At 43.2% G+C, this 22,459-nt stretch overlaps 1 protein-coding gene across 3 annotated transcripts in view; it reads right to left on the bottom strand.

Annotated features, from left to right (window-relative positions):
• The window catches only part of Vwf (von Willebrand factor), a 156,091-nt gene that overhangs the window by 7,915 nt on the left and 125,717 nt on the right, over positions 1-22,459 (bottom strand). For 2 of the 3 annotated variants that reach the window (XM_015500732.2, XM_048787660.1), the window contains 9 exons: positions 21,627-21,729; positions 21,131-21,205; positions 19,509-19,613; positions 19,075-19,280; positions 16,550-16,699; positions 12,286-12,396; positions 9,865-10,045; positions 9,014-9,054; positions 8,398-8,514 (listed from right to left, as the gene is read on the bottom strand). In XM_015500732.2, coding sequence (XP_015356218.1) covers positions 8,398-8,514; positions 9,014-9,054; positions 9,865-10,045; positions 12,286-12,396; positions 16,550-16,699; positions 19,075-19,280; positions 19,509-19,613; positions 21,131-21,205; positions 21,627-21,729 — 1,089 coding nt within the window. The remainder of the gene's footprint in view (positions 1-8,397; positions 8,515-9,013; positions 9,055-9,864; positions 10,046-12,285; positions 12,397-16,549; positions 16,700-19,074; positions 19,281-19,508; positions 19,614-21,130; positions 21,206-21,626; positions 21,730-22,459) is intronic. The other variant, XM_048787659.1, reaches the window with a different exon arrangement.

Below are 22,459 nucleotides of genomic sequence, written 5' to 3'. Positions count from 1 at the left end.
AAAACTGAGAAAATTACAACTGCAATGTGATATCTTATCTCACACCAGTTAGAATGACTATCATCACAATGATAATAATAGTAATAAAAATGCTAACAATGATGTAGAAAAAAAAGGGACTCTTATACACTGTTGGGGAATGTAAATTAGCAAAGCTGTGAGAACACTATGGAGGTTTCTCAAAAAACTAAAAATAGATCTAACAGATATCCCACTTCTGGGTATACAGCCAAAGGAAATGAAATCAGAATACCAAAGAGACTTCCATGTTTTTTGCAGCACAATTCATAGCAGCAAAGATATGGAATCAACCTAGGTGCCCATCAATGGATGAATGGATGAAGAAAATTTGGTAAATATACACAACATTCAGCCATAAATAAGAATGAAATCCTGTCATTTTCCGTAAAATGGATGAAACTGGAGGACATGCTAAGTAAAATAAACCACACAGAAAGATAAATACCACATGTTCTCTCACACATGTTAAAAAAAAAAAAGTCTATCTGAATGTGAAATAGTGATGACTGTAAGTTGAGAAGGGTGGAGGGAGAAGGTAGATAAAGGAAGGTTGGATAATAAGCACCAAAATACAAGTAGAGAGAAGAAATAGTTCTGTGTTACCCATCAGTATAATGACTACAGTTCATAAGAACCTAGGGAGCATTTTATAAAGAAAGGAGCTCAAAGTCTCCAAACATAATATGTTAAGGAGTTGGGGAGTTGGAAATGCTAATAACCCTAATTAGTTGATCAGTGACTGTCTTATGCATGTGTTGAAATATCATGCTGAACCCTACTGATATTATATGAATGATTTTTTTAGATTTTAAAAAGAAGGTTGATACAGATTTATTAATACCAAAAACAGTAGACTTTAAAATGAAGAATGTTACCAAAATTACCATATCATAGTGATAAAAGAGTACATTTATCATAAGGCATAAGAACCCTAAATGTTTATACTTCTAAGAGCAGAGCTTCATAATTTATACAGCAAAAAATAACAGAATTACGGAAAGGAATAGGCTAACTCTTAGTCTTTCATTGGTGATTTTAATGATCTCTCAGTAATTGATAGGACAAGAAGGAAAAAACATCAGTAATGGTTTAGAAGATTTGGAGAACTATGCCAATCATAATGACCTAATAAAAATAATAGACTTCTATACCTCAAACTGAAGAGCACATATTCTCAAAATTCACATTAGAGTTTTTCCCAAGATATATTAAATTCTGGGCCAAATACATGTCAAAAATATGAAATTATATTCTACAACCACATTAAATCAAACTGATATTAGTATCAATAAAGTATTTAGAAATACTCCCTCCCGAATATTTGGAAATCAAATGAATTTTTTTTTTTTTTGGCACCAAGGATTGAGCCCAAGAGTGCTTAACCACTGAACAACATCCTCAGCCCCTTTATTTTTTACTTTGAGACAGGGTCTCACTAAGTTGCTAAGGCTGGCTTTGAACTCAGAATCCTCCTGCCTCCGCCACCTGAGTCGTTGGGATTACAGGCATGTGCCACTAAGCTCGGTGAAATAAAATAGTTTTAAATAACCCATTAATTAAAAATAAATAAAGTAAAATAGAAAATATTTTAAACTAGAGATAATTTTAAAAACATAAAAATCTGAGAAGTGCAGTAAAAACATTCCTTGAGAGAAATTTATATTTTTAATTCTTACATTAAAAAATCATGATTTAAGCTTCCATCTTAAGAAACTAGCAAAAGAAGAGCAAATTAACCAAAAGTTATTATAAAATAGGATGTAATAAATATTTAGATCAATAAAATGAAAATAAATATATAAAAGGAAAATAAAAAGGGAAAAGTTAGAACTTCAAAAAGATTGATAAACATGATAAATATTTAGCTACACTATTCAAGAAAATAAAACACAAATTGTCAATATCAGGAACAGTGGAGGAGGCACAACTATAGATCTCACATATATTTAAAGTACAAAAATGAAATGTTATAAACTTTTTATACCAATAAATTTGAAAACTTATATGATATAGATAAATTCCATGAAAATTTACCAAAGCTTACTCAAGAAGAAACAAAAAAACCTGCTTAAATCCTTTTCTGTTTAAAAGTTGAATTTTTTATATAAACATTCCCACATGAAAAGTCTTCAGGACTGGAAAGCTTCATTGGTGAAATCTATCAAAAATTTTAAGAAGACATGATACCAATCTTATACAAACTCTTTCAAAAATAGAAAAAAAGGAAACACTGCCTACCATATTTTATTGGATTCAGCATAATCCTGATCAAAAAACCCAACACAAGTATTACAAGAGAATAAAGTTTAAAACTATCACTCTTTGATCATAGACATAAAAAATCTTTAACAAAATATTAGCAAATGAATCTAATAGATGTAGGAAAGGGTAACATATCATAACCAAATGGGATTTATTAAAAGAATGAATGGTTGGCTGATCATTTTAAATCAATCGATGCAATCTCTCATGTTAACGAAAGTTTAAGGGGAAAACCATTTGATCATCCTAATACATACAGTAAAACTATTTGACAAAATTCAAAATAACATTCATGATAAAAACTCTAAGCATGATAGGAATAGAGGGGATTTCTTTAATCTGATAGTGAATTAATTCCCCTTAAGGTCATAAACAAAATATTCTCACCATTCCTCCTGGATAACATACTAGAGGTATTAGCCAAAATGACACAAGAAAAATAAACAAAAGTCATAAAGACTGCAAAGGAAGAAGTAAAAACTGTCTTTATTTGAAGGTGTCATAACTGTTTATATACAAAATCCTTAGGAATCTGCCCTCATGAAAAAGGAAGGAAGAGAGGGAGGGAAGAAGAAAAGAAGGAAGGAAGAAAGGAAGGCAGACAGGCAGGCAGACAGCCAGCCAGCCTGAGCCAGTCAGCTGCCCAGCCAGTCAGATATTAGTTCAATTAATTAGTGAATTTAGCAAAGCTGCATAATACAAGATGAATATGCCAAAAAAATATATAAAAGCATTAAACAATAAGAGCACGAAATTTTTTAAATTTTTCATTCATTTATAATATCATCTAAAAACTTAAAATTCTAGGGAATAATTTAATAAAATAAGTGCAAGACATTTATACTAAAAAATCACACACCACTACAGAGAAAAGTTAAAGAAATCTTTTGGGTCCCTACAAAATTCATATGTTAGAACTTAAACTCCAAGGTGATGGAATTAAAAGATAGGGTTTTTTTTGAAAATGATTGAAGGTTCTGTTCTCATGAATAAATAATTGTTCTTCTAAAGAGACTGAGTGGAAGGTGCTAGAACCTTTTGCCCTTCTGCCTTCTGCTATGTGAGAACATCACAAGAAATTTTCACCTATGGGTAACAAGCTATGTATTATATCTGCTAACATCTTAATTTTAGACTTTCCAGACTCCAGAATTGTGAAAGAATAAGTTTCTTTAAGAATTACTTAGTCTCAGGTATTTTATTATAGGTGCACAAACGTACTGAGACAAAAGCCTAAATAAATGGACATAAACTTATGTTTAAGGATTCAAAAACTCAATGTCTTTAAAAGGTCCATTCTGTCTAGATTAGCCTATATATTCAATACAATCCAGCATATTTTTGAATCTTAAAAAAATTGACAAATTGACTAAATTTACTTGAAAACAGAAATGGCATGAGATACCAAAACCATCTTGGAAAAGAACAGTTGAAAGATGTGTATGATCTTACTTCAAGACTTACAATAAAACAACAGTAATCAAGACAGTGGTGTGATGATAGGAAAGACAAATTAATCAGAGGATCAGAAAAGAGAATAGCAATAGATCCATATGGATAGATACACTTCATTTTTGGCAAAGGTGCCAACATCATTCAGTGAGGGAAAGGATCATCTTTTAAGAAATGGTGCTGTAACGACTGGATATCCATGTGAGGAGGAAAAACAATGCATCTTTATTCCTACTTTACAACATCTACAAAAACTAATTCCTGATGGATCCTAGACCTAAACATAAAATCTAAGATAATAAAGCATGTAAAAAGAAAACACAAGAGAATATCTTCACAGCCTTGAAACAAAGATTTCCTAAACAGGATATGAAAAACACTCACCATAAAAGGAAACATTGATAAACCAGTCTTTATCAAAATTTAAACTTCTGATCTTCAAAAGTTACAATTAAGAAAAATAAAAACTGAACCATTGAGGGAAAAAATATTGTAATAAAGAACTAGTATCTAAAATAAAGAAACAACTCATATAACTCTGTAATAAAAAGTCAAACACCCCAACTTTAAAATGATTTTTTAAAAAAGATTAAACCATCACTTCACAAAATGTAAATAAATACATAAAATGCTTTTACATCATTAGTCAACATAGAAATGCAAATTTAAAACACTCCAAGATATCACTCCACAATGGCTAAAATTTAAAAGCTTGGCAATAGGAGGCTTCTCCCGGAGAAGGATGTTAAGTTTCCACTTATATCTACACTGCTCTCTGTTGTCTCCCCAGCAGCTGTTACTAAGTGGGCACCCCTGAGTTCAGCTAGGAACTTATGGATGGTGGCTTATGGGGAAAGCCTTTCATCTGTATCTGCAAGGGAAGAAGTAGCAACTTCCAGACACAGCATTTCACTATTTTTGCAAAAATGCTCCCAAAGTGGGAAGACACCATAAGGTTGCCAACTTTTTATTCTGCAGACTAAGAGTATTTTAAACAATTTTAATAAGGTAAAAACTGTAAAACTACCATCAGCTGTTTCATTATTTGGTAAAAATTAAAGTTCTTAATTCTTCTTACTCTTCCCCTAAAAAAAATGTAATCTCAAAATAAAATTTAAATAATGAATTTAGTTCTGTGAAAAACTAGCTCTATTGTCATTCTTGTTCTCATTTTGCCACACAGAAGAATTGCCACTCGGAGAGCCACACACTGGGGTCTCGAGGTCTTTCCAGTAAGCATCTCTTAACAGGTCAGTTTCAGCACCCAGACAGAAAGATGCATCACGAGATCAAGGACAGGCGTCAGGAAGCTTGCTCGGAAGTGAATTTAAACAATTTGCTCCTCATAAATCAAGCTATGAACTTGATGTGTCTTCAGGGAGTTGGCAGTGGAGGAGACCAGTGAGGCTTGAGCTCAGCACAAAAGCAGGGAGACTGGACCCCAGCCAAAAACACCACTTTGAAAGAATACTGCTGGAGTTTGAAAGCCATGAGGTAGTGTTTCAGTTGTGAGCTTGAAAGTGTTGTGTTTTAAAATGCACAATTCCTGGAAGGTGCATGACTGAGGTAAATGAGAGAAGAAGAAAAGAGATGGAATAAGCATTGAGTGAATGTGAGTGGTTACGAGTCAAATTGAAGAAATAAAATACGGCTTCAATGAGACCAAATTTCATGGGAGCTTGGATTTGGGCAATTTTTAGTGAGTGTTAGAAGAGACTCGGGAATGCCCACCCCTCTGTGGGGCCTGAATAAAATAATGGACCAAATCTTTACAAACGAAATGAGGGGCGGCAGAGGCGAAAGGAGGAAGGGGCTACCATGGGAAGGGGCAGGGCAGTGGAGGAAAATCCACACACCCAGGAGGCAGAGGTCAAGTCGAGTCAGTAAGAAAGGGAGAGTGGAGTGATGGGAGAAGAAGGAGAGGGGAAGGGGGTGCAAAATAGGAAGAGGGACAGTGGTTTTTCCAGGTGTGGCAGGGACTTGGGGAAGGGAGGAGAAGGGAAGGGAGATGCAGCAGCACAGAGTGAATGCAGGAAACAGACTCTCCCTCCCCTTCTCTGTAGGGCAGACCATGGTGCAGACCGAGGGCTTGTTGGAGCACTGCTGGACTTTCCAGCTGCTGCCAGCAGTGGATATGTGTGGCACATGCCGCCATATGCAGAAAGGGGTGTTTCCACATAGACTTTGACCAGAACATTCAATCATTACAGGAAAGAGCAGCTTCTTCTCCTACTGAGCCAAACTCCCAGCCAGCCACAAAGTTCTCTTGTTTAGCCTAATTAGCAACTCACTTAATCCTGCTTCTCCTGCCCCATCATGCCCCTTTTCATGTGTTCCTCTGGCTGCTCATGGCCCTTCGGTCTTATCTCCCCCTGCTTCCCTTTTCTGATCTTTGCTTCTGTCTGCCAGTTGTTCACTATTCCCCATCCTGGAAGGTCCTCCTTTCAACATTCAACCTATCACTCAAGGTCAGCTCAGGGTCATTCTCCTCCTTCTGAGTGCTTCATGACAGGGCAGCCTCTCTTCCTCATTTTCTTGAATGTTATCTGCAAACTTCATCTTTATCACTCAGCACCACAAACCACCTTTGCCTGGTCTCCTTATAGATATAAGCATTTTCTCCCCTGCAAAGCAATAGAAGCCTCACAACTTAGATGATGCTAAGACTTTAATCTGACAAAGGCTGTTCAAGCAGACCTACCTTGACTTAATTCACAACAGCTCCCAAACCCCTTGTGGTCTCACTGAGGCCCTTCATAGCAGAGGAGCATGCTAAGTCCTATTAAGGATGCTGAGCTACAATGGGGTCAACTGAGTCAGGTTTCAGCAAAGTTTGAGAGATACATAGAAGGAAGGTTAATCTAGGGGTTCTCAAGAGGCACAGGGAAAAATCCTGCCTGGAAAGATATTGTTGGAGGAAAATAGGAAAAACGTACAAATCCAAAAAAGGCCGCAGGTTTAGATTTAGAAACCTACACCTAGGCTAGATTGTAAAGGTGGATCTCTCCAAAGGCCCAGGAAGGTACTGTGCCACCTTTTGAATACCAGAGGGCACTGTGAGGAAATTAGCAGGCTCCGCCTCCAGGTAGAGGGCCACAGACCCCTCTCCTTCAGGATGGCTTTGGTGTGGACAGTATCTTGTTGCTGCCTTGATCCTAGTTCAGTGGACAACCAAGGTGAAAGGAAGGCCATGTAATTCCAGACAGCATTATTTCATTCCATATCAAAGCCCAGATATATTCTAGGGAGTTGTTTTAAACACAAGTGCTAAGTGCTATGGAGAACACAGATGTAGAACCGTTGTCCTTTGTCTTCATAAGAACCACTATCAAAAGATTAAAAAGGGTTAGGGGTATGACTCTGTGGTAAACTGTAAAGCTGTTCTCTAGCATTCAGGAAGCCCTGAGTTCAATCCCTAGCATGGCATGTGGGGAGGGGGTGGGGAGAAGGAGGAAGAGGAAAGAGAAAGAAAGGGACTAAAAGTCATCAAAGTGCATCTCTGGGAAATAATTATAATTTAGTCTAAAAAGGAAGCACCCTCATGACCTCCTGGTTCCTACTCTGCTTCTTGTTCTGTACCCACCCCCTCCAGACATCCCTCTGTGCTGTTCTGCTTGTGAAGGCCTTCTCGCGGCCCCTCATACAGCCCCACCTACTGCTTTACACAGCTGACGGGGAGAAGCTCCACCTCACACTGTCTGAGTTATGACTATATTCCAGGTATCTAGCTCACAGGAAACGCCTCTCACCACTGTATTTCCTAAAACAGCAGAAACCCCAAACAGAGAGGGGAGCTTGAGGCAGAAGCTAAGGACTCCTCATGAGTTTAGATCCTGCCTACCTACATGGAGCTCATGACATCCCAGCCAGGTGGGACTGAACATCATGATTAAAATGGTTGACATTGATGGTACCCCCACACACAAATATGTACAATCTTATATGTCAATTAGGATTATTTGAAATAAAAATAAATAAAACTAAGATACAATTAATATCATCAATTTTCATCTACCAAACCATTAACCATGATACACTAGAAATCACGTTATGCAAGTATTTAGATTACGCCTAGTCATGACTTGGGAAACAGGCTGAAATATTTTAAACCATTTAAACACCCTGTAATAAAAGGTTAATTGCACGCTTTGAGAGACATCCATTCAAGGAAATGTTCTGAGGAGGCTTATACAAGTGTCTGATAAGTATTTGTTGACTAATTTTGAATGTTTTCAAGGAAGAGTAATGATGTTTCTTCAATGTGTTTTAAAAGATACAGAACTGTAAATACATGTCATAACTCTCACAAATGCTGTTTATTTTAAAAACACAGAAACAAAATGTTTAAAACGTATAAGGCTAAATTATAATTATTTCCCAGAGATGCTATTTAGGTGGGTAACTTTTAGTCTCTCTCCCCCTCGCCTGTTTTTTTCTCTTGGTGGTAGTGCTGAGGACTGAACCCAGGGCCTTGTGCATGCTAGACGAGCACTCTAACACTGAGCCACATCCCCAGTCCTTTTTAGTTTCTTCTTGATAGTTGTCAAAGATTGTCCATAATCAGAAAATAAGGCAAGATTTATTTAAAGACCCCAGTTAGGTCCCATTTCTCAGGTCCCACCGTATCCATCACTACCCTTGGTCCCCCGGATCCTTCCTTACCACGGGGCAGGGCTCACAGGTGGTCTTCCTGCACTCCAGCTTGAATCCAGAGATGGCCCCCACCTGCATGGCGCAGTGGCAGGTTGTGCACACATCCACCATCACACTTTTCCCAGGCTGGAAGCAAAGACAGCAGGGTCAGCTTCCTCAGTGTCCCAAGGCCCCCTCTGTCCACCTCATCCCCTTAAGCCAGGGTCTGCCCATGTGTCCATGGCTTCCATGAGCCATCACGGCATTGCTCCTCCTGTCCTGGTGGCCCACTCCCTTCCTGACCCTGGAGAAGGTAACTGTGAGGACTTTTATGCCAAAGAGGAAGCCAGAGCAGTGGGTGACAGGACACAGAAATGTGCACAGTGACCTCAGGGTGCTTCTTTGTGGGCACAAGAAATGCACACCTGCCTGGGGAAAGTGAAAGCAAGACAGCAGTACTGGGCCCCAGAAAGTGGGGAGGACAGTCCAGCTCCAGGTGCCTAGAAACGCACAGGCAGTACAAAATGCAGTGTGGGGTAGTTCTCACAGGTTTCTTTCATTTCCACTTCAGAGTGACTGGGTTGCCCGCCCTGAACTCCCTTCCCTGTCCTCACCAGTTGCTCCAGAGAAGAGGACAGCAGCTTACCCCAATGATGGTGCCATTGAGCATGCAGGCCTCCACAGGCTCTGCAGGAGAGAGAAGCACAGAATGTGAGTGCAAACACACCCTCCCAAAACCAGGCACAGGCCTGTTCCCCTCAGGGACTTCCCTTCCACGGGCCAGCCTCCCTCTGTGATCTGCTGGTCCTTCTCCCTGGTCAGCTCCCATGCACTGTGGGTCCCACAGTGGCCTCCTTTCCCACTTCCTGGAAAGGAAGCAAAGGGCTCCCTGGTTCCTCACCACCCGGCCTGCAGTGAGAAGAGCCTCATACATTCTCAAAGGATGGTGCTTGTCTATGTGAATTTATATTTAAGGTATAGATGGGAAGGTGTTTGAGTTTATTAAAGAATAAAATTCTACTCTTGGAATTTTTAGTCCCAAGAGAAACTCTCATAGAGAATTCAGAGCAAAGTGATGGCAAGCATTGGGTTTTGCTGCTGATTCCATTAGTTCGTCTGCTAGCTCGGTTAGGGGTGACCAGTTGAAATACTTTTCCCTCAGTGAAGCAATGCAGCATGATTGAAAAGATGATCTCCAGAATCAGAGGAGCCGGGGTTCAAATCCCAGTTCTACCACTCAATAACACCATGACAACTGTATGCAGTAATGACAAGGAGCCATCATTGGAGCACAGAGCTGAGCACACAGTGACCTCCAGGAAACTGTTGTTTCTCTCCTTTAATTTACTGTCACAAGTGCATTAGGAACAGATGGGAAGATTTTGGTCCTGCCCATTTCCCTGAGTTGCTAACAAGACAAAGAATTCAGGAGCCAAAAGAGGAAAGAGTTTGAAGGAGGGTCCAGGCCCAGCCCAGGCTCTGGCCAGCATGCCTTACCGCAGCGACAGTTGGGGCAACACTCTGTGGTCTTACAGCTCAGTTGGAAGCCCATGGGACAGGTGGGAACTTCCAGCTGGGGACAGGAAACGTTCCTCTGTTGCACAAAGACCTCCTCCTTCACTCGGACACACTCGTTGATGAGGCAGGGGTTCTCAGGCACAGCCCAGTGAGAGCCAACCTGCAGAATACCAGAGGCAGTCAAAATGAGCCAGGCAAGTCTTGGGCCCAAGGTCCCAAAGGCAGTGTACTGTTCACAGGGAGCTGGTTGGGCCCAAAAGGTGAGCTCCAGTTCAGGATCCAAGTCGCACTCACAGGGTAAGCCACAGAGGGAATCCATGAGGTTCATCTCAGTGAGTCAAAGTCACCTTAAACAAGATCCTAGAGTCAAGTTTCCCCTACAGCCACCATCATCAACCCCATGAGTTAAGCCAAGGGACGCTCTCTGCCATCCTCATTATTGGCTCTGAGCTAAGATCAGAGACTTAATGGCAAGAAGCAGCAGTATGGGCTGACAGAGAAGAGAGGCAGAGAGGAAGTCCAACCATTTCCCAGCCTAGTGCTACTTCCTATTCATGTGGGGAGATGGGGAGATGGCAGGAGGCTGGAGATGCTGGCCCCAGGTCCCTACAGCACTGCAATCTGTTCCTGAAGCTCCTGGGCCTGCAGATGGGGAGCCTGCATCAGAGATTGGCTCCATAGCAAAGAGAACTGAAAAGGCCCCAGACCATGGTCCAGAAAAGTCTCCAGGAGATTCTGCCTACAAAAAGCCTTAGAAGGAGCATTGTCTGAGTGGGCAGCATCCAGACACATTGCCTCGCTCTGTCCACCTCAGGTCCTGGCCTACTTCCCCCAACCCTTGATCACTTTCTTCTTGTTCCAGATGAGGAGCAGAAGATGCCAGATACTTACAGCATTCTCTCCACTTCCTATTCTGACTCACCATGATTAAACCTTCTTACTTCAGGCCTCTGTTGAGCCTTGGCCATGGGCCCCACTAAGTCAACCCAACCAGTGTTCAACCCACTGGTCCCTGACATGCTCCCAGCAGCAAAACTACTGCTACACCCAAGTCTTATAGGTAAGATGGAGACTCAAGTTGGAGAGAGAGACACTCAGGTTACCTTGTGTCTTGCAAACACTGATGTGGGACAGGGCTGTGTGAGCCTTGGGATGGGACATTAAAGACAGGGAAGGGGCAGAATACTGAGCTCCAAAGGGATCAGCATACAGCCACCACTAAAATGGACCAGCCTCTGATCTGAGCTGGCCTTGCCTCTGGGTAAGAGGGACAAAGCCTGCCTCAGTTCAGGATGGATGGGAGACAGAAAAACTAATAGGGTGGCAAAGCGGGACACACAGAAGGGAAATCCAAACATACATTGGATTCTAAGGGGTTAGTAGACACTCAACTGAAAAACTCAATGAGTCATTTGGGTCTCTCTGAGGAGGAGAATGGTGATGGGCTTGGGTTGGAGATGGACCTATCTGGGGCAAGACAATTAACCTTTTGCCTTCCTTTCTACTGAACAAAAAATATTAGTCTTACCAGAAGGAGCCAGAGGGGAAGGCCCATGTGGATCCCTTACATTACCTGTCCCTGAGGCTGCCAGGGCTTAACACTCCCGAGATATTCCTTCTAATCAGAAGATTTGTTGTGTCCTGGCATTGAGACTGAAATTCCCCAAGAGCAAATCCTCTGTGATTAGGAAAATGGCTCGATAAGCACCCAAGTCAAAGTGAGCACGTAGGGGCCCAAGGGAGACAGCTAAACTGCTGTACATTAGAGGAAGGAATCTGGCTGAGTTGGGGGGCTGGACAGGGGAATAAAAGAGTGGGGAACTGGAGGGTCAACAGCATGGCAAGATACCACACCCATACCTCCAGAAATAGCAGAGGGACTTTGGAAACCGAGATATTGTTTGCTCCCCTGAGTTACAAATTTCTCCACCTCCTTAAAACCATCAGGGAGGTTTCAATGGAAATTAGTGAAAAGGCCTGAGGCCTGGGTTGCTGTGGCACCAAACAGTACTTGTAGCCTGTGGAGTTTTGGGAGGGGTGATGGGCCAACAACACATGCAGGATGGTGGAGCCATCCCTAAACCAACCACCCAGGGGATGCACGGCCTTAGATTCACAGGTGACAGGAGAGTACAAGTCCCCTGGGAGTTCATGGAACTCTCACAGAGGGCATTGGGTTCTTCGAAAAATCCATAAAATGGGAAGTCTGACCTAGCTTTTAAAAAGTAAGGTAAACCCTGCTGGTACCCAAATAATACCAATAGCTGGGTTAAACAGCCCATGGGGAAAGTGAAAGGCAGGGAGTGAGACGAAACCTAGGTTGACACTGGACCACAGAAAGGACTCCTAGGCTGGTCAGTTGCTGCCCTCCTTCCCACTCTCCCTAGGATCTAGACCTACATTCTTCCAGTAAGACTGGGAGTCCCCCCGTGGTGATCCGGTCACCACCTCACAGGCAGATGGCAGGCACCTTCCACAGCATTCGCCTTCATGGAGGACATAGGTAGAGCCCTGGAAAACAGAAAGAGCAGTCACAACAGGCCAGAAGCTAAGACACAGGTGTTCTTACCCCTGTTCATATGTACTGAGCCCTGGGGTTTGCAGAAACATTTGGACTAGAAATGTTCATCTTTGTTGCGCACTAGCCTAAGGACCATGTCAAGAAGTGGTTAGAAGCATCAACCATTGAACCACTAAGCTGGGTCTTACACCAGCTGAAGAGATTGAGCCTGCCCTTGTTAAGGTTTGCTTTTGAGACAAAGACCTAGTCCAACAGCTAACATAGTCTTTGCTGGGACCAAATCTAGGGCCCACATTGACTAGGGAGAATACGCAGGGCTGATCACTTCTACCAGGTGAATGCCCTGATCCCACCATTTCTTACCACTTGTATGGTTTGAACTTAAATGTTGAAGGCTTGATCATCAGCCTGTGACACTACTAGGAGGTGGTAAGACCTTTAGAAGATGTGACCCAGTGGAAGGAAGTTAGCTCATTGGAGGTGTGTCCTTGAAGGGGATATCCGGACCCCTGCCCTTCTGTGTCTCTCTCTCTCCCACTCCTTCCCAGCTGCCACGAGGTGAGCAGCTTTGTTCCACTATGAACTCCTTGACATATGTTCTGCCTCACATTAGGCCTCAAAGCAATGAGCTAACTGTGCACGGACTGAATCTCTGAAACTGTGAACCAAAATAAACCTTTCTTCCTTTTAAGTTGTTTTCTCAAGTGTTTTGCCACAGCAACAGAAAGCTAATGTACCACTGTGAGGAGATGGACTTTCCCTGAAAGTTACTTGACAATTACCTATAGTTAAGGGGTACAGTAAAGAAACAAAGAAAAAGAGTTCAACTTTCTCCAGAAAACCTAACAGGGAACCCAGTATCCTGGCAGTGTGTTGGCTCATCTTGCCTCAAGTTCCTCCAAAGCATTAGGAATTTGGATCAAAACCTTCCTCTGAACATCTATGTAACAAACAATAGGCAAGACAATGAACGTGAGGAGCTATGGGCAAAGACCCAGGACAAGGCTTCAATTTGAAGCAATGTCCTTTAAGAGAGAAGCAATAACCTTGGCTGTCCAGGAGGGGTAGGGACGTGAAGCCTGCCTGGCTTCCCAAATGCACGCACAAGCAGAGCCAAATCAGAAGAGGCACACAACGTGGCCTCCCTCAGGACAGCGCAAGCACTCTAGAGACTTGGCTCAAGCCCACACCACCTCCATGGGACCTGTTGACATCCCTACCCACGTCAGAGCAGTGCGCAGGAAGCTGTCCCCAGTCTTTTTTATCAGCTGAGATTTTAGTCATTTATTGTGCATTGAAGAGGTACTAAGTACCTCAAATTAGGATGATACACCACACATCCTACCATAAGGCTGAACATATGAAATGCCATAAAAGAAACAGACTCCAGGGAACCCTGAAGAGAGTAAGCAATACTCGGAGGGATCTGATGTCATTCCTATGAGCCTCGCTGTAGGAGTGATCTGAGGTGTGCACCCTGTTTGTCTTCTGCTGCATCCCACCGGGGGCAAGCACACTGTCAATGTCACAAATGATTCCCAGACCAAATACCTTGAACCCAAAGACCTCATCCATGTCTCACACTAAGATGCAGCTGACCATGCCACCAAAATTCCCATCTTTCCAAGATTCCCCTCCACACCACCAGCAACACCATTTACTTGCTGCACAACCAGAGCTCATCCTATATTTTCACCATTTTCTTTTCCCTTACTCCTCCAATGAGTATATCATGAGTATATTATCAATGTCCTATCAGACTACACATCTCAGACCCTTCCCCTTACTCTCTTCTCCACCCTGTTCTCTCTGTCAAATTACGCTAGGTGAATGTATGAATATACCACAATGCATTCCAATTTTATATGTTATAATTATAATGCATTGATAAAAAATAAATAAATAGGAGAAATACCAATATAATAGAGAAAGGGAATTAGGAAGGAGAAAGGAAGAAATGAAAGGGGATAGTACTCAGGATTGAAATGCAGAAAACTATGTTATATGCACTAAAATTTTTAAGCCATTTTTTTAAATAATGGAGCTAAGTTGATCTAATATCCACCCAACCTGAAGATATACATCACCAGAAGATACATTCCTAATTAATGAGGCAGCATGATCCTTGAAGCATGGTTGCCATAACTGATATGGAAGTTGGAAACATGGAGCTTGGGTCCCTTGTCCCTGCTGAGGCCATCTGAGGAGCAGAGTCTGAAGACCTCTTCCCTCTCCCTGGACCACACTGGCCCTTGCAACACTGGAGTTGCCAGTGGCACTAGCCTAACAGAACAAGCCCCAGGCTCCAGTTCCTACTGGCATCAGATGAGCTAAGGAGCAGTAGCCAACTCCATTCCCTATGCTATTTCTTTGTTTCTTCTCTCTGATAAATGGGAAAAATAGCCTTCCCTCTTTTTCCTCCTGAGATACATCATGAGGATGAATAAAATATAATCATGTGCCAGAAAATGACATTTCAGTCAACAACAGCCTGGGTAATGACTGTGATCCCATAAAATTATAATGGACTCTCATCGCCTAGAGCTATCTGAGGCCAAGAGTTCCAGACTCTTTCCTCTTCCACTCATTTCCCTGACCTCTGTACCCATCTTCTTTTTGAGTTGCCTCCAGCACCACAGCGGACCACAGTGGACATCCAGGTTCATACCACATATAACCCTTGACTGGACCAGAGTGGGAACTGGACAGAGCTACCCATCCATGGGCTGAACGGAGCCCATTGAATCTCTTTCTAAAAAGTTAATCCATGGAACCCGGACTGACTAAGTCCGGTTGGACAGGAATGAGCCCGGGGTCTAAAAAGCCATGTGGAGTTGGAACCAGATTCCATAAACCTATACACAAATGAAATTTATAAGAAAGTACAATTTCTTCATAGAGGAAGCTGGTCTGCAGTGAGGAGCAGAAGCAGATGGATGGAGAGGAAAGACAGGGATTCATGGGACCCATGGACAGAAATGTCATGACCATTTGTCTCACCTTTTATTTCTAGGAGATTCCTCTATGTCTCTTCCACAAACTGTCTTTTTATTTTGGTTAGCTCAAGTGGGTTCTAGACTTTGCAATCAAAATTCCCTACTAAAACTAAGTGTATTGGGTGCCAACTTTATAAAAATGACCTCTAAACAGCACTCTCTTTGTTTGACAGCAAGATATTGCCATCACTTCCCATGACCTATGGAAGGGGATGGAGACCAAGGAGTTTCCATAATTTAGTGTTCCCAAAAGTCACACCTGGATTCCATAGTACCATCATCTCTCAAAGATGCCTCACAGTTCCACTTATCCTCGGTATCAGCAATGCAGGGAGAATGGCAGGTGACCTGACTGGCTCTCCCATTTCTGAATTCACTCCTAGACTCTCCCTTCTATCACCAAGCAGCATCAAGAGCAAGGCCTTCACTGCTGTTAGCATTTACAAAAGCATCCACAAGATGTATGTGCTTGCCTGCCCTGGAACTTCTTCCTTTAACATGACTACGATAAAAAGAAAGCAACAATAGCAATATGCCAACAAGCAGAGTTTGACCCACGATTCTCCATGAAGACTGTTGCTCCCTTCCTCTAAGTTCTGATCAGTCTTCAAGGTGCAAAACTAGGGGATCTTAGAGGTAGGCCACCACAAATTGAATATGGGGAACACTGATCATGTTTCCTGTACCTCAAATTAAAAACACAGTCCCAAAGCCCACCATCCTATGTAGAAATGCTGTGGTGCCTTGAAACTTGAACAATCATAGAAAATTCAGAACATATGTCTACTCTGGGGATAAGCTAAGGTGGCGACTAAAAGTGGAAGAGAGAGAGAAAAATCAGGTCCTCTTCTCTGGGCATTTAATCTCTTCTACATCTGCTCAAACCAATTCTGCCAGTCCTCTGCGCCTAAGACCACACAGCAGGCATGGCCGTTAGCCAAGGATCAAATCATGGAAGGATGACATAGCAATTTTTCTCTCATGCTTCCTTCTTCTAACTCAGACCTATTCTCCTCCTCCTTCTTGCACTTTCTGGCTTTGAACCAGAGGTTACCACAGGGCCTTTCTTGCCCCCTTCTGGGATCCTCTCCCCTACTTTCCTCATCCAGTGGCCCCATGCAGTACGCAGCCTTTGTGTCCCACTCACCGGCAGACAACTGTCTTCACAGGGCTTCTGAGAGCACTGGGCCACGCGCAGCCCCATCACAGCATCTTCCATATCCGTGCAGGTGCACACGTCACAGCCCTCCTCCCAGAACCGGCCCACAGGGTAGATGGTGCCTCGGTGGACGCACACCTGCAGACACGAGGTTTCTGTGAATGAACTCATTGGATGCATTTATGCAAGCGGTCAGTAACCATCTACTGTGTGGAAGCTGATCTAGGTGCTGAGGAAACAGCAAGAAATAAAGCTAGTCTGGTCTCTGCCTATGTGGAGGGGTGCTTCGGAGGTAGATTTTGTGTTCTTCCCTTCCCCGCCCACCAGCCTTAGAAAAGCCATCCCCAGCCCATCCTTGAGGGTGGTCCCTTGTAAGTCCTTCATGGTCCTCAGGATTGGATATAACAACTGGCTGCCTTGGCCCATTTTCATTACCGAACATTGAACTTCTTGTTACGTCACACAAAAGCTATACCCAAGTTCTCAGACCCAGGAATGTCCTTGGACTTGAAACCCACCCACATCTGTCCCCTTAGGAGCAGACTGAAGTAAAAGAAGGTGGGGAGGTGCTATGAGTGTGTGAACCTCCCGCTCCCCGCACAGTGACAAGGAACATAAGAAGGAAAGATTCTGGAACACAGTACGGGCTATGTTTGAGAGAATGGATCTTATCTGGAAGAATCATAGGTTGTAGAAGAGACGAGAGATGAAATTACAAAGACTGGATGAAATTGGGACATTTAAAGCCAGGAACGTATGCTCAGGTGTAGTTTGTTGGAATGAGGTGTTAAAGAAGCTGTTTGATCCAGAGACAAGTTTTGAAATTTTGATATTAATCACAAGTATACCCTCCAAAACTATGCAGAATAGGTCTCCACCCTCATTTACTGATCCTATACCTACTCAGTCTTCTAGCTTCTGTGTAATGCACCTGTTCACCGAAATACCTTGTTCTTCTATTAAAATGTCTCCTAGAAAATGATCACCATTTGACCCAGAATCTTACCTCTCAGCTATCTCCAAGATACCTTAGCTCAAGCATTTACCCCCACCCCCTTACCTAAAGTAATTCTATTTCAGGGTAACCAAAAGTAGATGGGGGAATGTTCTATTGGAAGAATTCAAGCCAATGAATACATAATAATGAGTCAAGTAGATAAAAGTCACAAGTTTTCAAGTCCTCATGATATACTGATTCTTGAGCAACACCAATGACTATTAAAACTATCAGAAGGAATGGAGGTGGGATAAACTTCTTGATGTAGAAATAGACTGATATTACCTGAACTCAGTCTTATCATTAACGGTGGGCCAACTGGACATTATGTACTTCACGGGATGATGCCATAGGAGGTACACAGCACCATCTATGAGGAATTTTTGCCCCACCAAAATCAAATGTGCATGCAAATAATACCCTGGGTCTAATTTTCAGTTTAGTAGAAATAAAGCGTTTGGAAGAACATAGTAAACAACACCATGAGGAAGCTGTCAGCCAAATTGAGAGTGCATGACATCTTCTAGGACAAATGTCCTGGCTTCTCCAATGAATTGAAGGCATTAAAAATGGGACTGGAGTTGCTATAGGTTAGAAAGACACAAGAAAGACCAATAGAAGGGCAAGGAGGAGGGGGCGAGAAGAGGAGCACCAGAAAGACCCATGAGGAGCAGCAACTGCTGCCTCCTAAACTTGCACCTGCGTCTCTAGAAGATGTGTACTGGGAGACCTTGAGCTTGAAGAATCCAAAGAGGAACAGAGATCTAGAGCATTCCAGGCAAATGAGTTTTTGGTGTAGCCCTAAGGAGCTCCAGGGAGCTACTCTTTGTCACTCACCCTCAATCCAGCAGCTGTGACTGTGCTCCCGTCTTCCCGCTGAAGGCTCATTTCAAGTCCCACTCCCCAACACTCTCTTTCCCTTCCCACTCTCCATCCTCATCCCCACCCCATCAATTCAGTCTTTCCCAACAGCTAATCTTAGTTGATCTTTCAAGACTGCTATTTATATTTAGTATCTGTACCAGCCACTGACACTTTATTTTTCAGTTGAGAGACTATTATCATATATACTAGTGAGATCATAAGTGGGGACCATATCTTATATTTCTCGCACAGCACCTGACACAGTACCAGTTCTGTCAGAACATAGTAGTTGCTCAGTCAACATTGGCTGGTCAATGGACAGAGGGAGGGATAGATGAATTGACAGCGATTAGCACATAAATAAACTACTAACTGATCTCTAAATGATACATGCAATCATATTTTTCCTTAGCTAACCTACAAACAAGCTTTTTAAAGGTAAAAACCATGATTGATTGTAACCATCTAGCCAAATACACAATAGATTCACTGTAAATAGAGTTAACTAAATTTAGGCGAGATGGAATTCTGATTCCACCCACCAACCTACGTAGTATTTGGTTTGAGCAGGAAGGGAGGGTTGAGTAGGTGCAAATCACCACTGAGGAGCAAGCGTTTGGTCGTTATCCCTGCCAAAGTGAGCTGTCCCTACCTTGTCAGGAAGGCAGGTGGTTGTGGTGCAGCCACAGTCGTTGGTGGCAGCTGAGGCCAGGTACCCAAGTGGGCAGCTCACAGTGGAGTTGACACAATTGCAGACACACTCATATTCATCACAGCACTGGGTCTTCCGAAGGGCAGGTGTCCGGTGTGGGGGGCAGGCAGGTGGGGACTCTCTTCTGCACTCCTCCTTTCTGCAGACTGAAGGGCATACAGGGTGACACCCTCAGTCCTGCCACACTGAGGACTGCACTCCGCCACAGTTCATACATATTCAGCTCTAACATGGTGTCCCGGGCAACTCCACACCCAGGTCAGACATTCACTTGCACCCAGCTCAGGGCTGCAGGATATTCAGTTATACCAAAAAGCAGTTAGTCTACAGAGAAATAGCAACACGAATACAAAGGAGAAAAGTGGAGGCCTCACCACAGGTAAAGTTGGGTCTGCACTCGCCGGGGTTGGTCAGCGTTGGCTGGAGCCCTCCTTCACAGGGAGGCACCGGGGGCAGGTCACAGCTCACCAGGTCACACACTGAGGGCCAGGAAAAGAGAGTTTCACACAGAGTTCTGAAGGGTGGTCCTTTTGTTACTGTGAAGGGGAGTCTATGTTCCTATTCATGCAGACTCCTACAGTTTTAAGCAGATGATAATAATCAATAAAGATAGATAAGATAGAAATGATGATAGAGAGCTGGGCACCGTGGCACACGCCTGTAATACTCAGGAGGCTGAGACTGGAGGATTGGGAGTTCAAAACCAGCCTCAGCTAAAACAAGGCACTAAGCAACTGTCTCTAAATAAAATAAAAAATAGGACTGGGGATGTGGCTCAGTATCCCCACCCCCAAAAAAAGAAAACAAATAATGATAAAGAGAGAAAGAGATGGGAGTGATGGATTAGATAGAGAGATGAGAGAGAGAGATTTACATAGGTACATAATCAGGTACAGAGATAGCCCTATGGTAAGCTCTTACTGACTGTTCTTTTCATCTGCTAGTACTTACAGATCTTAGCCCAGTCTGAATTCTCTAGACTCAGTTTCCCCCTCTGTAATATGGGAACTTTATTGGATTAGTCTGAGGATGTCATAAAATAATGAAAGTCAAGTGCCTGCATATTTTGGGCATTTAATAATGTCAATAAAATGAGGAACTCGAGCTAAATAGCCCTTCCAGTTTTCTCTACTCCTAACATCCTAAGATCATATTTTTTAAAAAAAATTATTCTCAAGTCAGAGCTCCCTCTTGTATAAGAAGTCTCATTATTTCTGATAAATTTCACCAAAATAAATTTCTCAGATTACTGAAATTCTTTTCTAGACATTCTTTCTCCTTGGTCTATTTGCTCTCCCTTAAAGATTCACATCACTGCAAATTTTATAAGCCTGTGTGTTATGTCCTCCTCCATATAGTTCATAAGCACATTGTGAGGCACAAGAAGACGAGAGCTTTCCTGTCATGTGAACCTTCATTCCATCCACACTGAGTTCATTGAGTTACACCTTCATTCGTTCCACCATGGGCTTCATAGTTTACAAGCCTATCATGTAACCCTCCATCAGCTTGCTGAAGTCAAGGTGCCTGGGGATCTGGCCTTCTCTATATCTAGTGTCCTTAAAATCTTATTGAAAAGGACAATGGGATACTGCAGTATGCCTTTTTCTTCAGGAAATCTCTCTTGCCCCACCCTGCAGTAACCACCCCACCCTTTGATTAATGCTCTTAAATCTTGCATATAATACTGTACTATGGGGGCTGGGAATGTAGCTCAGTTCTACAGTAGTTGTCCAACATGAGCAAGGCCCTGGGCTCAATCCCCAGTGGTACTCCCCAGCCCCACCCCACCCCCACGTACACATACTGTACTATAGAATTTTTCTAGGATGAAAATCTGGTTTTTCAAAGGTGTTAATTTTTGAAAATCCAGCCAGGCCTTACCCATGTACCTTCTCACACCCTGTGCCTGACAGCATATTCATGCTTTAGGCACTCAGGACATCATTCACCTGGGGTTTGGGGCCAAGAGGGACATGCAAGGTGGGACACATACCACACTCATACTCTGGGCAGCACTGGTCTGCATTCTGATGGAGACGGACCACTTCACAAGAACCGCATGTGGGAGCTGGAGGATGAAAACAGTCACAAAAGTCAGAGAAATAAATAATGGCCCAGTCTAGAAAAGGGTTTCAAATGTTCCCATTCACAGAAAACCAGCACAGGCCCTGCACGGGAGTCCCACACAGATTCAGGACATGGCACCAGGACAAAATGAGTCTCCGCAGTATGTCCTGTTGACACCCTCAAAGTTATGCTCCAGGGTCTGATGCCAAGGTGGGGAATAGGACAGTGGGATTAGATCTTGGAGTATCTACTCCAGGTAAAAAACGGGACTCCAAGACCAACGGTGGGGAATGCAGGTTGGTCAAGAAAACCAGCCCTATTTATATATGGTCTGCCATGTCCATGTCTGAGATGGGATGGATGGAGGTGCCCCAAAGACCACTTCTTCCCCCAGGAGCACCTCGCAGAGAGAACTCACTTACCTTTGGTAGTGGGGCAGGGCTGCAACATGCACTTGATCTTGCGCTCACTGAGGCAGGTGCAGATCTGACAGGGCTGATTGTCTGGAACCCAGCTCTCTAGGAACTAAGGAGAAAATGAGATTTAGAAAAAGCACAGAACACGTCAGAGTGCAAAGCCCTGGAGTTTATGGACGTCAGTTCCCTCACCTCTGGCCCACTTTCCTATCACAAGGGACCATTCCTGACCTATCCCTCTGTCAGAGCCACACAATGAACAAGTGAAAGGAGGCTGTGAGGTTCCGAGAGGCAAGATGCTAGAGAAACTTAGGGGTCGTGAGAAAGGCCCTTACCACACAGCTTTGCAAAGTCAGGGAGAAAGAACAAACTATAGATTTTAGAAAACTCCAGAACTTTCCCTAAAGCTTTCTCTGATAGTAGTACTGAAACCAAGCAAAGTAAGAAAATGAAAGCCCTGTGTCACACTGCTAGGCATTTCCCAAGCTGAAGGAGAAGTTGGGATGTAGCCTGGGGAGGAAATCCATTTATGTCTGGAATCAACTTGAGACAAGTGGGTAGAAAGAGCTGAGGAGAGGAAAAGACTCTTCAAACTGTTGATACTGTTGATGCCAGAACTGATCAGATCTGGGCACAGCTCTCTGGGTCTTCAGATGAGGGTCTGCCCAGAGCATGAAGCGAGTTCCTCACAGTTGCACACAGCCCTACCACATAAGGAACCCTGAACTCCAGCATGGGCTTCCTTCCTCCATGGAAGACGAGGGTGCTCGGCCTGCCCCCAGGACTGCTGTGAGGAGTGGACGCTGTGATTAGTTCAGGGCATGCTGCAGAGCGATGAG

Source organism: Marmota marmota, unplaced genomic scaffold (genome assembly GCF_001458135.2).
Source record: "Marmota marmota marmota unplaced genomic scaffold, marMar, whole genome shotgun sequence".
In the NCBI taxonomy this organism is placed as follows: domain Eukaryota; kingdom Metazoa; phylum Chordata; class Mammalia; order Rodentia; family Sciuridae; genus Marmota; species Marmota marmota.
Note: the sequence above shows the minus strand (reverse complement) of the source record. Positions and strands in the feature narration are given on the sequence as shown.